Source organism: Mobula hypostoma, chromosome X1 (genome assembly GCF_963921235.1).
Source record: "Mobula hypostoma chromosome X1, sMobHyp1.1, whole genome shotgun sequence".
NCBI lineage: Eukaryota > Metazoa > Chordata > Chondrichthyes > Myliobatiformes > Myliobatidae > Mobula > Mobula hypostoma.
Genome location: NC_086128.1, coordinates 26,265,525 through 26,279,803, shown reverse-complemented (window position 1 = coordinate 26,279,803; position 14,279 = coordinate 26,265,525). Strand labels below are relative to the sequence as shown.

Sequence of the window (14,279 nt, the reverse complement as noted above, 5' to 3'; positions counted from 1 at the left end):
GGGGACGGGTCCGTCACTGTCTAACACCAGGGTACGGTACCGGTGGGGACGGGTCCGTCACTGTGTAACACCCGGGTACAGTACCGGTGGGGACGTGTCTGTCACTGTATAACACTGGGGTACGGTACCAGTGGGGACGGGTCTGTCACTGTATAACACCGGGGCACGGTACCGATGGGGACGGGTCTGTCACTGTATAACACCAGGGTACGGTACTGGTGGGGACGGGTCTGTCACTGTGTAACACCGGGGTACAGTACCGGTGGGGACGTGTCTGTCACTGTATAACACTGGGGTACAGTACCGGTGGGGACGGGTCTGTCACTGTGTAACACCGGGGTACAGTACCGGTGGGGACAGGTCTGTCACTGTACAACACCGGGGTACAGTACCGGTGGGGACGGGTCTGTCACTGTATAACACTGGGGTACGGTACCGGTGAGGACAGGTCTGTCACTGTATAACACCGGGGCATGGTACTGGTGGGGACAGGTCTGTCACTGTATAACACCGGGGTACGGTACTGGTGGGGACAGGTCTGTCACTGTACAACACCGGGGCACGGTACCGGTGGGGACGGGTCTGTCACTGTATAACACCGGGGTACGGCACCGGTGGGGACGGGTCTGTCGCTGTATAACACCAGGGTACGGTACCGGTGGGGACGGGTCTGTCACTGTATAACACCGGGGCACGGTACCACTGGGGACGGGTCCGTCACTGTATAACACCAGGGTACGGTACCGGTGGGGACGGGTCCGTCACTGTGTAACACCCGGGTACAGTACCGGTGGGGACGTGTCTGTCACTGTATAACACTGGGGTACGGTACCAGTGGGGACGGGTCTGTCACTGTATAACACCGGGGCACGGTACCGATGGGGACGGGTCTGTCACTGTATAACACCAGGGTACGGTACTGGTGGGGACGGGTCTGTCACTGTGTAACACCGGGGTACAGTACCGGTGGGGACGTGTCTGTCACTGTATAACACTGGGGTACGGTACCAGTGGGGACGGGTCTGTCACTGTATAACACCGGGGCACGGTACCGATGGGGACGGGTCTGTCACTGTATAACACCGGGGTACGGTACCGGTGGAGACGGGTCTGTCACTGTGTAACACCGGGGTACGGTACCGGTGGGGACGGGTCCGTCACAGTATAACACCAGGGTATGGTACCGGTGGGGACGGGTCTGTCACTGTATAACACCGGGGTACGGTATATAACACAGGGGCACGGTACCGGTGGAGACGGGTCTGTCAGCCCCAGTGGGGACGGGTCTGTCACTGTGTAACACCGGGGTACAGTACCGGTGGGGACGGGTCCGTCACCGTGTAACACTGGGGTACGGTACCGGTGGGGATGGGAGTTATACTCACGGGGCTCACAAATCCCAATAATCCTGTCCGTACGAAGGGAGCTTCACTGATGGGAGCGCCCTCAGAGTTGATAGGAAAGACCTGCGATTGGGAGGGGATGAGTTAAAATTTGTGTTGATGCAAGCAGGTTTAAAACATGGAGGGTTGGGAAGGGAGGGGGTGGAGCGTGGATGAGTTTAAAGAGCAGGTGAACGAGGAGGAGTGATTGTGGGGGGGTAGGTGGAGAGGAGTGTGGGGCGGGTCCTTCAAGAGAGTGGGAAAGAGGCTGTGGGATAGTTGGGGAGAGAGTGAGGGTGAGGTAGGGGTGGAGGGAATGGGAGGGAAGGGGAGTGAGGGAGAGGTGGAGATGGAGTTGTTGAAGTTGAAAGGTGAGGGGTTGAAGGAGAACAATGCGAGGAATGATAGTTGCTAGGAAAGGGAGAGTTGGGCAGTGGAGGAGGGGAGAAGATGATGGAGAGGTAGAGGGAGGGAGATAAGAAAGGGGAAGGGAGTTATTTCAAGAGAATGGAAGGAAAATTGGAGTCAGTGGGAGGAGGACAGAAGGGGAAAGAATGAGATTTGGAGATTGCAGTGGAGAATGGGAATGAGATGGGGTGTGGAAGCAGAGTAGTGGTTGGTAGGGTGGGGATTATTCAAATAAACAAAACTGAGGAAGCATGTATTACTATATCTCAGTCAGGCATTAACACTGTTCCCTTTCCAGGCATCTGAACACCCAACAATCCGCCCTGTTGGATTGGACCTGGTGTGGGGCTGACCCAGGGATAGGGAGATGGGAACTGTGCACGGTGCTCTTGGTGTGGGTCTGACCCAGGGATAGGGAGACGGGAACTGTGCACGGTGCTCCTGGGGTGGGGCTGACCCAGGGATAGGGAGATGGGAACTGTGCACGGTGCTCCCGGTGTGGGTCTGACCCAGGGATAGGGAGACTGGAACTGTGCACGGTGCTCCCGGTGTGGGGCTGACCCAGGGATAGGGAGACGGGAACTGTGCACGGTGCTCCCGGTGTGGGGCTGACCCAGGGATAGGGAGACGGGAACTGTGCACGGTGCTCTTGGTGTGGGTCTGACCCAGGGATAGGGAGACGGGAACTGTGCACGGTGCTCTTGGTGTGGGTCTGACCCAGGGATAGGGAGACGGGAACTGTGCACGGTGCTCCCGGTGTGGGTCTGACCCAGGGATAGGGAGACTGGAACTGTGCACGGTGCTCCCGGTGTGGGGCTGACCCAGGGATAGGGAGACGGGAACTGTGCACGGTGCTCCCGGTGTGGGGCTGACCCAGGGATAGGGAGACGGGAACTGTGCACGGTGCTCCCGGTGTGGGTCTGACCCAGGGGCAGGGAGACGGGAACTGTGCACGGTGCTCCCGGTGTGGGTCTGACCCAGGGACAGGGAGACGGGAACTGTGCACGGTGCTCCCGGTGTGGGTCTGACCCAGGGGCAGGGAGACGGGAACTGTGCACGGTGCTCCCGGTGTGGGTCTGACCCAGGGGCAGGGAGACGGGAACTGTGCACGGTGCTCCCGGTGTGAGTCTGACACAGGGATAGGGAGACGGGAACTGTGCACGGTGCTCCCGGTGTGGGTCTGACCCAGGGACAGGGAGACGGGAACTGTGCACGGTGCTCCCGGTGTGGGGCTGACCCAGGGATAGGGAGACGGGAACTGTGCACGGTGCTCCCGGTGTGGGGCTGACCCAGGGACAGGGAGACGGGAACTGTGCACGGTGCTCCCGGTGTGGGTCTGACCCAGGGGCAGGGAGACGGGAACTGTGCACGGTGCTCCCGGTGTGGGTCTGACCCAGGGGCAGGGAGACGGGAACTGTGCACGGTGCTCCCGGTGTGGGTCTGACCCAGGGGCAGGGAGACGGGAACTGTGCACGGTGCTCCCGGTGTGGGTCTGACCCAGGGACAGGGAGACGGGAACTGTGCACGGTGCTCCCGGTGTGGGTCTGACCCAGGGATAGGGAGACGGGAACTGTGCACGGTGCTCCCGGTGTGGGTCTGACCCAGGGACAGGGAGACGGGAACTGTGCTCGGTGTCCCGGTGTGGGTCTGACCCAGGAGCTCCTGAAGAGGTGTCTTGCCTGCGTCCAATCCACTTGATGCCTTCGCGGACAGATGTCTCACACTGACCTCAAAAGTGTTGCGGGTCAGGCCAGGCAGTCCATAATATTGGCAGCCATTCACCCGGTTACTGGTACATATCTCTCCAACCTCATCAGTCCGGCACAGCTCTGGGGGTCCCTGGAGTCTGACTATGCAAAGCGTAGCTGTGGAGAGAGATAGAGAAAGATGGGGACAGAAGGAAAGTGGAAGCAGGAGTGAGAGAGAGAGAGCGAGAGGGAAAGGGAGAGAGGTGATGTATTGGGGCAGAGAAGGGTGGAAAGGGGATTTTATTAAGAAACACAAGTACAACCCATCCCAACCACCTGCTCTGAGATGAGTTGGGGAACAGAGCCTGGGATACTTACACTGTCTCACCGGTAGATTGCAAGAAGTTCCCTCCCTCCACCTCCTCTCCCTCCTCCCACAATCTCTACCTCTAGCACTTCCCCCATTTCCTTCTCTCCCCACACTCCCATCCCTCTCAACCCTACTCTCTGCTCCATCTTCCCCTCACCCTCCACGTCCCCTTCCCCCCCACCCACTCCCATCCTTCTTGCCCCTCTTTCTCACTACCCCGAAAATTCTCCCTCACCATTTCCACACCCCCTCTCCCTTCCTGCACAATCCCACTTCCTCCCCACTCCCCTCGACCCATTCCACCAACCTCCGGGAAGTGGGGGTCCCACGTCCTGCACAGTCAGTGCGCTGCTCTTGTCCTCAGGGTTGGCGCGGACCAGCCCGTGGCTGAGACCTTCCAAGGACAGCACGGCCCGGCGGTCCCCACATCCCAGCTGTCCCGACCTGCAAGAGGCATTCCCAAGCTCAGCATTCCTGCTCCGGGTCTCCACCCCTCCCAATCCATGTCAACTCTCTAACAGGAATCTCACTGATCAGGCCATCATGCTGCAGTTACACCTTCCCACCCTGCGGAGGAGCTCCAGGGCAATGATTCAGGTTCCAATTTACTTATCACACGTACATACAAACACACAGCGAAATACACTGTCTGCGTGAACAACCAACACAACCAAGAGTGTACTGGGGGCAGCCTGCAAGTGTCGCCGCACATTCCATTGCCAATAAAGCATGCCCACAATGTTCACCAGAATCCGAACGTTATGCCCAACTCTACACTCTGTGTGGTGGTGGTGGCAGGGGGGGGGGGTGGAATCTGGCACCCCTCCATACTTTCCTCCAATCACCTTAATGTTATGCCCCGTCACATTAGCCACATCCACCCTGGTAAAAAGTCTCTGGCTCTCCACTTGATCTATGCTGCTTATCACCTTATACACCTTTATCAAGTCACCTCTCATCCTCCTTCGCTCTAAGGAGAAAAGCCTGAGCTTGCTCAACCTGTCTTCATAAGACATGCTCTCCAATCCAGGCAGCATCCTGGTAAATCTCCTCTGCACCCTCTCTGAAGATTCCACATCTTTGCTCTGACGAGGCATCCAGAACTGAACACAATACTCCAAGTGTGATCCAATCAGAGTTTTACAGAGCTGCAACATTACCTCACAGCTCCTTAACTCAATCCTCTGACGAACGAAAGCCAACACCATACGTCTTCTTAACCACCCTGTCTAGTTACATGGCATCTGTGGCCTTGGATCTCTGTTCCTCCATGCTGCTAAGAGTCCTGCCATTAACCCTGTATTTTTCCTTCAAATTTGACATTCCAAAGTGAATCACTTCACACTTTCCTGGGTTAAATTCCATCTGCTACTTCTCAGCCCAGCTCTGCATCCTGTTAATATTTTGTTGGATCCTACGACATCCTTTTCCACTATCCACTACTCCACCGTGTCATCTGCAAACTTACTAAACCACCCTCCCACATCTTCATTAATCATCTATAAACTCACAAAGAGCAGGGTTCCCAGTACAGATCTCTGTAAAACACCACTGGTTACCAACCTCCAGGCAGAATACACTCCATCTATAACTACCCACATCCTTCTGGGGCAAGCCAATTCTGAATCCACAGAGTCAAATTTCCCTGGATTGCATGCCTCCTGATTTCCTGAATGAGCTTGCCATGGGGAACTTGGTCAAACACCTTACTGAAAACCATATACACCCATCCACCACTCTACCTTCATCAAAGAATTCAATCAGGCTCATGAGGCACAATCTACCCCTCACAAAGCCATATTGACTATTCCAAATCAGACTATGCTTCTCCAAATGCTCATTAATCCAGTCTCAGAATCAGGTTTAATACCATGGGCACATTTGGTGAAATTTGTTGTTATACAGCAGCAGTACATTGCAATACACAATAATAAATTAAATTAAGTAGTGCAAAAAGGGGGAAAAACGCAGTGAGATTGTTTTATTCTCAAACAAGAGAAAATCTGCAGATGCTGGAAATCCGAGCAACACACACAAAATGCTGGAGGAACTCAGCAGGCCAGGCAGCATCTATGGAAAAGAGTACAGTCGACGTTTCAGGCCGAGACCCTTCGGCAGCAGATAGTGTTCATGGGTTCAATGTCCATTCAGGAATCTGATGGCAAAGGGGAAGAATCTTCTCCAATAGTTTGCCCTCCACTGAAGTAAGACCCACTAGGCTATAATTCCCAGGATTACTCCTACTCCCTTTCTCGAACAAAGGAATAACATTTGCCATCCTCCAGTCATCTGGTCCTAACCCTGTGGCCAGTGAGGATGCAAAGATCATCAACAAAGTTGCAGCAATCTCTTCCCTCACTTCCCGCAGTAACCTGGGGTATATCCTGTCCAGCCCAGGGACTTACCTATCCTAATGTTGTCATAAGTTCCAGCACACCCTCTGAAAATGTATGATGTTGTGGACATCACTGATTCGTGGCTGAAAGAAGATTAAAGCTGGAAGTTTAATATCCAAGGATACATGTTGTATCGAAAGGACAGGGAGGTTGGCAGAAAGGTTAGCTTTGCTCAGTTAGTAAAACATGAAATCAAATCATGAGAAAGAGGTGACATAGGAAGTTTTAGCAATAATTTTTCAAGAATCACTGGATTCTGGAATGGTTCTGGAAGACTAGAAAATTGCAAATGTCATTCCACTCTTCAAGAAGGGAGAGAGGCAGAAGAAAGGAAATTATAGGCCAGTTAGTCTGACCTCAGTGGCTGGGAAGATGTTGGAGTTGATTATTAAGGATGAGGTTTCGGGGTGCTTAGAGACACGTGATAAAGTCGGCCAAAGTCAGCATGGTTTCCTCAAGGGAAAATCCTACCTGAAAAATCTGTTAGAATTCTTTGAAGAAATAACAAGCAAGATAGACAAAGGAGAGTCAGTGGATGTTGTTTACCTGGATTTTCAGAAAGCCTTTGACAAGGTGCCGCACACGAGGCTGTTAAACAAGATAAGAGCCCATGGTATTACAAGAAAAATACGAGCATGGATAGAGCATTGGCTGATTGGCAGGAGGCAAAGAGTGGGAACAAAGGGAGTCTTTTCTGGTTGGCTGCCAGTGGCTAGTGGTGTCCCACAAGGGTCGGTGTTGGGGCCACTTCTTTTTGGATGCCAGATGATGCAATTGATGGCTTTGTTGCTAAGTTTGCAGATGTTACAAAGGCAGGTAGTGTTGAGGGAGCAGAGAGGTTGCAAAAGGACTTGGACAGATTAGGAGAATGGGTAAGGAAATGGCTGATGGAATACAGTGTAGACAAGTACATGGTCATGCACTTTGGAAAAGTGAAAAAAAGGTGTAGACTATTTTCCTAATGGGGAGCAAATCCAGAACCAGAGGGGCAAAGGGAATCCTCGTGCAGAAGGATTCCCTAAAGGTTGATTTGCAGGTTGACTCGGTGGTGAGGAAGGCAAATGCAATGTTAGCATTCGTTTCAAGAGGACTAGAATATAAAAGCAAGGATATAATGCTGGTGCTAATTCTGCTTGTACTTAAAGAGTATTGTGAGCAGTTTTGGGCCCCTTATCGAAGAAAAGATGTGCTAGCATTGGAGAGGGTCCAGAGGAGGATCACGAGAATCATCCCAGAAATGAAAGGATTACCTTATGAGACGCGCCTGATGGCTCTGAGCCTGTACTTGCTGGAGTTTAGAAGAATGAGAGGGGATCTTATTGAAACGCCTATCCAGAGTGGATGTGGAGAGTATACTTCCTGTATTTGGGGACGGGGGGGGGGGGAGGTGGAAGAGGAGTCCAAGACCAAAGAACAGAGATGAGGAGGAATTTCTTTATCTGGAGGGAGGTGAATCAGTGGAGGCTAGTCATTGAGTAGATTTAAAGCAGTGGCTGATAGGTTTTTCGTCAGTGTCAAAGGTTATGGGATAAAGGCAAGGGAATGGGGCTGAGAGGGATAATAATTCAACCATAATGAAATGGCAGAGCAGACTCAATGGGCTATATCGTCTAATTCTGCTCTTATGTCTCACAACTTTACTGAGAGGTCACCAGTGGCCACCAAACCCCAACCGGACTAGGAACATCATTTCCTATGTTCACATCCTAAGTGTGTACAGCAGCTTGTCCTGGTCTAATCGAGAAAGCTGACCAACGCCTCTACTTCCTCAGGAAACTAAACAAATTTCGCATGTCCCTGCTGACTCTCACCAACATTTACTGATGTACCATAGAAAGCATCCTATCTAGATACTTCACAGCTTGTGATAATATCTGCTCTGCCTGTGGCCACAAGAAACTGCAGAGAGTTGTGGACACAGCTCAGCACATCACAGAAACCAGACTCCCCTCCATGGACTCTGTCTACACTTCTCACTGCCTCAGTAAAGCAGTCTGTGCAATCAAAGACCCCACCCACCCCAGATATTCTCTCCCGCGCCCCCCCCATTGGACAGAAGATACAAAAGCCTGAAAGCACATACCACCAGGCTCAAAGACAACTTCTACCCTATTGAGTGGTCCCCTAGTACGATGAGATGGACTCCCAATCTACCTCTTTATGAAGTTGCATCTTATTGTCTGCCTGTACTGCACTTTCTCTGTAGCTGTGACACTTTATTCTGCATTCTGTTATTGCCTACCTTGTTGTACCTCGATACCAATGATCTGATGTGTATGAACAGCACGTAAGACAAGCTTTTCACTGTATCTCAGTACAAGTGACAATAATAAACCTGTTACAATTCCACACCATCTTGGGTACCAGAGTAAATCTGAGGGTGGGGAGCCTGAGGTGGAGTTAGTCCTTGCATTCCACATCCTTCACATTACCTCTCCACTGTCTACAGGTCAGGAGTGTGATGGAACACTCACTTGCCTGGGTGGAATTAGTCCATGTACTCCACATCCACCACATTACCTCTCCACCATCTACAGGTCAGGAGTATGATGAAACACTCCCCACTTGCCCGGGTGGAGTTAGTCCATGCACTCCACATCCACCACATTACCTCTCCACCATCTACAGGTCAGGAGTATGATGAAACACTCCCCACTTGTCCGGGTGGAGTTAGTCCAGACACTCCACATCCACCACATCATCTTTCAGAAGACTCTAAAACGCAGGAGAAAAATTTGGCTCTTTTGTTCCATTAACTCCGCTGCCCTATTGAACCTTCTCTCTACCCCGTTCTCACAGACTCACCACCCTCTGGCTGAACAAATTCCTCCTCATCCTAGTTTTAAAGGGACATCCCATTATACTAAGGCTGTGCCCTTGGATCCTGGGCTCTTCCACTGACGGAAACATCCTCTCCACATGCACTCTGTTCCTCCATCTTCCCTCCCAAAAGAGAGGGGATCCACTCCCCTTCCCCAGAGAGAGAGGGTTCACCAACCCTTCCCCAGAAAGTGAGTGATCCGAGCCACAGTTACCTGCGGATGGCCACGGTGAGACCCTCGGGTGAGGAGGCACAGGGAGAGATGGCGTCGGGCCTCAGGCCCCGGCTCTGGAAGGCGCTGAGGAAGGCATCACAGGAGGACACGGACCCTGAAGTGGAGAGAAAGAGAGTGGGGGTGGGAGGAGATTGATGGGCGAGGGGTGGAGATTTTACACACCGAGAGCAGAGAGGCAGGAGGGTACAGGTTTTGTAGTGGATACAGGGTGGAGCCATGAGGAGCGGGATGGTCAGTGGGGGGGGATGAAGGGGAGGGTGGACTGTCGTACAAGCATGAAGAAGGAAGGACAATGGGGAGGAATGATGGGGAGCAAGGTGGAAGTGTGGAGGGCATAAGTGCTGTCATGGGTGTTGGTGGGGGAGAGTGGGGGCAGGGTAGGGGGCGGTGAACGTTGGGTTAGAATAAAGAAGGGAAACAGGTGGGGTGGATAGAGGGAGGTGGAGAGACTGAGGAAGTAGGACAGGAGGAAGAGAGAAGGAGTGGGGTGGGAAGAGATCGGAAAGATGGGGGGATGGTGGGTGGGTAGAGAGAAGGGGTCACGGAGAGAGGGCAGGGAAAGGGGGTGAAATAGAGACAAAGAGGGAGTTGGATGTGGGGATAACAGAAGATGGGGGAATGTGGGGGAAGAGAGGTAGAGGGAAAGAGAGATGGGTAGCAATGTGTTGGGGTAGAGAAGTGGGAAGAGGGGTTCTTGGTTGAATGGAGAAGAGGTTGACACTGTTGGCCAGGAGCAGGAGGAGCAGTTCTGACAGGAGGGCTGCAGGGGGCTACGGGGTCTGGGGGCTACTTACATGGGTTGGCACCATCGGCCACGATCAGCAGTCGTAGGGAGGAGAGGCTGAAGTCCCGGTGCTCTGGTTGGGCGACCATGGCCCAGTGAAGGTCCCGGCATTTCACCAGAGCCACCTTTGCTGTGGGTTGTGGGAGGGATGGGGAAAGGGAGATGAACACGCAGTCAGTCTTCACTGTAACCATTTCCCAGCAACACCAGTCTATCCTCCCCATCTCACTAAGAAGCCACAGGTCCCAGATCAACATCTCAACATCCCAGGGCTGGTAGGTCAAGTACAAGGGCCAGCCACCTTAGTTACCCTCCATAGCTCCCCAAACCAATCAGATTCAACCTCAATCTCCTCAAACATCTTCCTCATCCATCCTTGAACACACCTAGTGACTGCAGTCTCCGGGGAGATAATTCCCAAGATCCCCCAACCTCCTCATTTCCATTGAAAGATCTCCCCAGTCCATCCTCCACCGTTCCATCGGAACCAATCGCAAACTCCTCAAACATCTCCCCATCCTGCCCTCCAACACAACGTGGAAATGGTCTCTCACTTTCCTATAATCTGCACTGGGTACAAGTCCCAACCTGGTGACCTGCTTCTCCAGGGGTAACCCTTTCACCATCCCTCCTGGGCATCAAGCTGCGAAACATTCTCTGCACTCTCACCCAGTAGGTGACGTCTCATGAAATGGGGACCTCCCTCTGTTCTACAGCTTTAGGAGTTGGGGAGGGGGCATTTACCTTTGTGTGCGGCCACTCTCTGGACCCAGGTGAGGGGTGATGCCTTCATGGCAGCATAAGGAACACTGATGGTGTGGATTTTGTTTATCAGACTCTGAGGGGAGAACACATCCCCAGTGAGACATTGCATGGGAACCCACACACCAGCCCTTCTCATAGGAAGGGGCTCCCACCTCATTATGGAGCATAATTAACCCATTCTGCCCATTGATGTCTGACCCCTATTCAATCACAGCTGATTTATTTCTTTCTTTCAACTTCCTTCTCAGCAATTCCCTCAGCAAACATGAACCCATCCATCTCTGCCTAAACACACCCATTGACTTGGCCCCTCCTCCTCCCAACTCTCCTCTTCCTTCCCCTCCCCCACTCTCCCTTCCTTCCCTCCTCCCATTCTCACCCTCCAAGTCCCACTCACTCTCAAACCTCCCTCCTGCCCTCAACCCTCCACCTTTCACCTCCCTCCTCTTCTCAACCCCTTTCCAATCTCTCTTTCCCACCCACCTCCCTCTTGTCCCTATCCTCCATCCCATCTCCCCTCTTCCTTCCCCCACAGATCACCACGCCAGATCTGATGACCAGACCCCCGATCGACATCAGATGCTCTGTAGACCCCAACCATTCTCTCCTGACGGGGAGGGAACCGACATGTGCCCAACCCCAGCAACACCCCCCCCCCCGCCATCTCCTGCTCTCACTGTGAGCACGCCATGCCACAGACCCACGTCCTTCTTGAAGTCCAGCACGTTGACCACCGTTTCCCCTGCAGACAAGAGGTCAGAGGCATGGTTAATAGTTCCCTCATCCCAGCCCCTCCCCTCACACACCCAAATCCACCCACCCCCCCACCAAGCAGAAGAAATCCCCCAAACCCTTCAAAATCTGTGCCTTTCCCACAGATCTCAATCCCTCGACGTTCCCACCCTTCAATCACGACACATCCTTAAAACTGTGCCCTGTAGTTTTAGACTCCCCTACCCTGGGGGAAAAGACTGTGACCTTCCACCTTATCTGTGCCCCTCATGGTTTTATAAACCTCCATAACGACACTCTTCATCCAGGGAAAACAGTCCCAGCTTGTCCAGCCTCTTCTTATAGCTCCAAACCAGATTTTACCCTTCGTGAATTTTTTCTGCACCCTCTCCTGCTCAATCCCATCCACCCTATCGTTGCGAGACCAGAACTGTACACAGTACTCCAGGTGAGGTCACAACGTCTTGTGTAGCTGGAACACGACATCCCAACCCCTGTAGTCAGTGCCCTGATTGAAGGCCAGCATGCCAAACGTCTTCTTCACCACACTGTCCACCACTTGATGGGACCTCCCTACGGTTGATAGGGTGGTTAAGGAGGTGTATAGTATGTCAGAGTGTTACTGTATGAAAGCGTATATTAGTCAGGGGACTGAGTTCAGGAGCCGCAAGGTAATGTTGCAGCTCTATAAAACCCTGGTTGGACCGCACTTGGAGTATTGTGTTCAGTTCTGCTCACCACATTATAGGAAGGATGTGGAAGCTTTAGAGAGAGTGAAGAGTAGCTTTACCAGGATGCTGCCTAGACTAGAGAGCATATTTTATGAGGAAAGGTTGAGCGAGCTAGGACTTTTCTCTTTGGAGTGAAGGAGGATGAGAAGTGACTTGATAGAGGTGTACAAGATGATAAGAGGCAGAGATAGAGTGGACAGCCACACTTTTCCCCAGGTGGAAATGGCTAATACAAGTGGGCATAATTTTAACGTGACTGGAGGGAAGTATAGGGAAGAATGTCAGAGGTAGTTTTTTTACTCAGAGTGATGGGTATATGGGTGGTGGTAGAGGTAGATGCATTAGTGATACTCGACAGACCAATGGATGATGGAGAAATGGAGGGCTATACGGGTGGGAAGGGTTAGATTGATCTTGGACTAGGTTAAAAGGTCGGCACATCGTCATGGGCCGAAGTGCTCTGCATTCTATGTTCTAATATTCCGTCAAACCTTCTTTGGACGACCTCCAACGTTAGCAGATCCCTTCCCAGGATAAAAGGACACAACGTGGAGTAAATGGGGATAGGGAGGGAGGGAAGGAGGAAAGGGGTGAGGGGGAAGGGAAGGAAACACGCACCTTCATTGTAGTTGCAAGCTTGCGTTAAGGCCTGGCAGTGTCGTAACAGGGCGATACGCGAGACACAGACACCCATCACGCTGCCTTCCTTACTGGTCTTGTACTGAGGTGAGGGGTTTGGGGGAGGAGGAGTAGAGGGGATGGTGGTAGGGTGCAGAAGGAGAGGGAGTGGTGGGAAGTGGAGGGGAAGGGGGTGGAGAGGGGGTGGTGAGTGCACAGTGAAGGAAAGAGAACCGTGATTAACAAGCATCATGCTCAACATTCACCAGCTGCCTTTACTCACCTCAACGTAGACCGTTTCAGGCAGCACTATGTGGAGGTGCAGGCAGAGTGGGGGGTGCAGGGAGAGGGCAACGGCGAGGGGGTATGCAAGGGCCAGTCACTCACCTCTATGTAGGCTGGCTCAGGACCTGCCAGTCGGAACGAGGGTCTCCAGTCCTTGGAGGGTTTGACCAGGTACCGGGAGTCAGTCACCACCCACTTCAGCCGTGGCCACCCTGGGTCACACAAAGTGGTCAGAGCATCCTCTCCCTCTCCTGTACCTCTCCTCCCTACATCCTTCCCTTCCCTCCTCCTCCCCTTCCTTTCCCTCCATCCTCTTTCATCCTACCCACTTACCCCTCCTCCTCACTCTTCCTTCTCCCTCTCCTGACTACCCCTGTTCTCCCCTTCCCTCCCACTACCCTTTCCTGACACCCACCCTCCCCTCAGCCCTCCCATACTTTCTCTCCTTCCTCGTCCTACCCGCATCCCCACTCCTCCTTCCCCCTCCCCACCCCTCCCAGCGTCCTCGCCCCCATCTCCCACTCACCTCTGGAGGGGGTGACCTCGCCCTGACTCTGGGGCAGCCCCTTCAGACAGGCCTCGGTGGTGAGGGCCAAGCTCACCCCACAGCTGCCCAGCAGGAAGCCCAGCTGCGGGTCAGCCGTGTCCTGGGGGGAAGGCGGCAGAGCGGTTAGTCGTGACACCCACCTACCCAGCATGCCTCCCACCTCCACCCTCAAATCCCCAACCAAAATCCACACCACTCCACCCTACCTCACTCCAGCAGAGAGTTTCAAAAAAACCATCAATCCCCACACACGCACACACACACACACACACACACACACACACAAAGCGATCCCATGGCACTCCCCACACCCCAGCTATATGCCTGGGGATAGGAGGATCCCACAGTGCTCTCCACACCAGCCCCCTACCCTGCCCTTCTGGTAGACACTCACCCTCCGGGTGAGGGGGACCTCAATGGGGACAGGAACCACCTCAGCAAGGAGACAGCCGCAGAATGCCACCAGGAACATGGCAGGATCGCTGTTGGGGTAGACCAGAGCCACCTGTGGGGAGTT

The 14,279-nt window shown here is 53.2% G+C and overlaps 1 protein-coding gene across 2 annotated transcripts in view; it reads right to left on the bottom strand.

The window, feature by feature from the left end:
• LOC134340335 (disco-interacting protein 2 homolog B-like) overlaps window positions 1-14,279 on the bottom strand; it is a 57,731-nt gene that overhangs the window by 24,069 nt on the left and 19,383 nt on the right. For both annotated transcript variants that reach the window (XM_063037450.1, XM_063037451.1), the window contains 11 exons: window positions 14,157-14,267; window positions 13,742-13,862; window positions 13,318-13,427; window positions 12,931-13,033; window positions 11,527-11,591; window positions 10,829-10,922; window positions 10,095-10,214; window positions 9,280-9,394; window positions 4,156-4,292; window positions 3,519-3,655; window positions 1,386-1,466 (listed from right to left, as the gene is read on the bottom strand). In XM_063037450.1, the coding sequence (XP_062893520.1) occupies window positions 1,386-1,466; window positions 3,519-3,655; window positions 4,156-4,292; window positions 9,280-9,394; window positions 10,095-10,214; window positions 10,829-10,922; window positions 11,527-11,591; window positions 12,931-13,033; window positions 13,318-13,427; window positions 13,742-13,862; window positions 14,157-14,267 (1,194 nt within the window). The remainder of the gene's footprint in view (window positions 1-1,385; window positions 1,467-3,518; window positions 3,656-4,155; window positions 4,293-9,279; window positions 9,395-10,094; window positions 10,215-10,828; window positions 10,923-11,526; window positions 11,592-12,930; window positions 13,034-13,317; window positions 13,428-13,741; window positions 13,863-14,156; window positions 14,268-14,279) is intronic.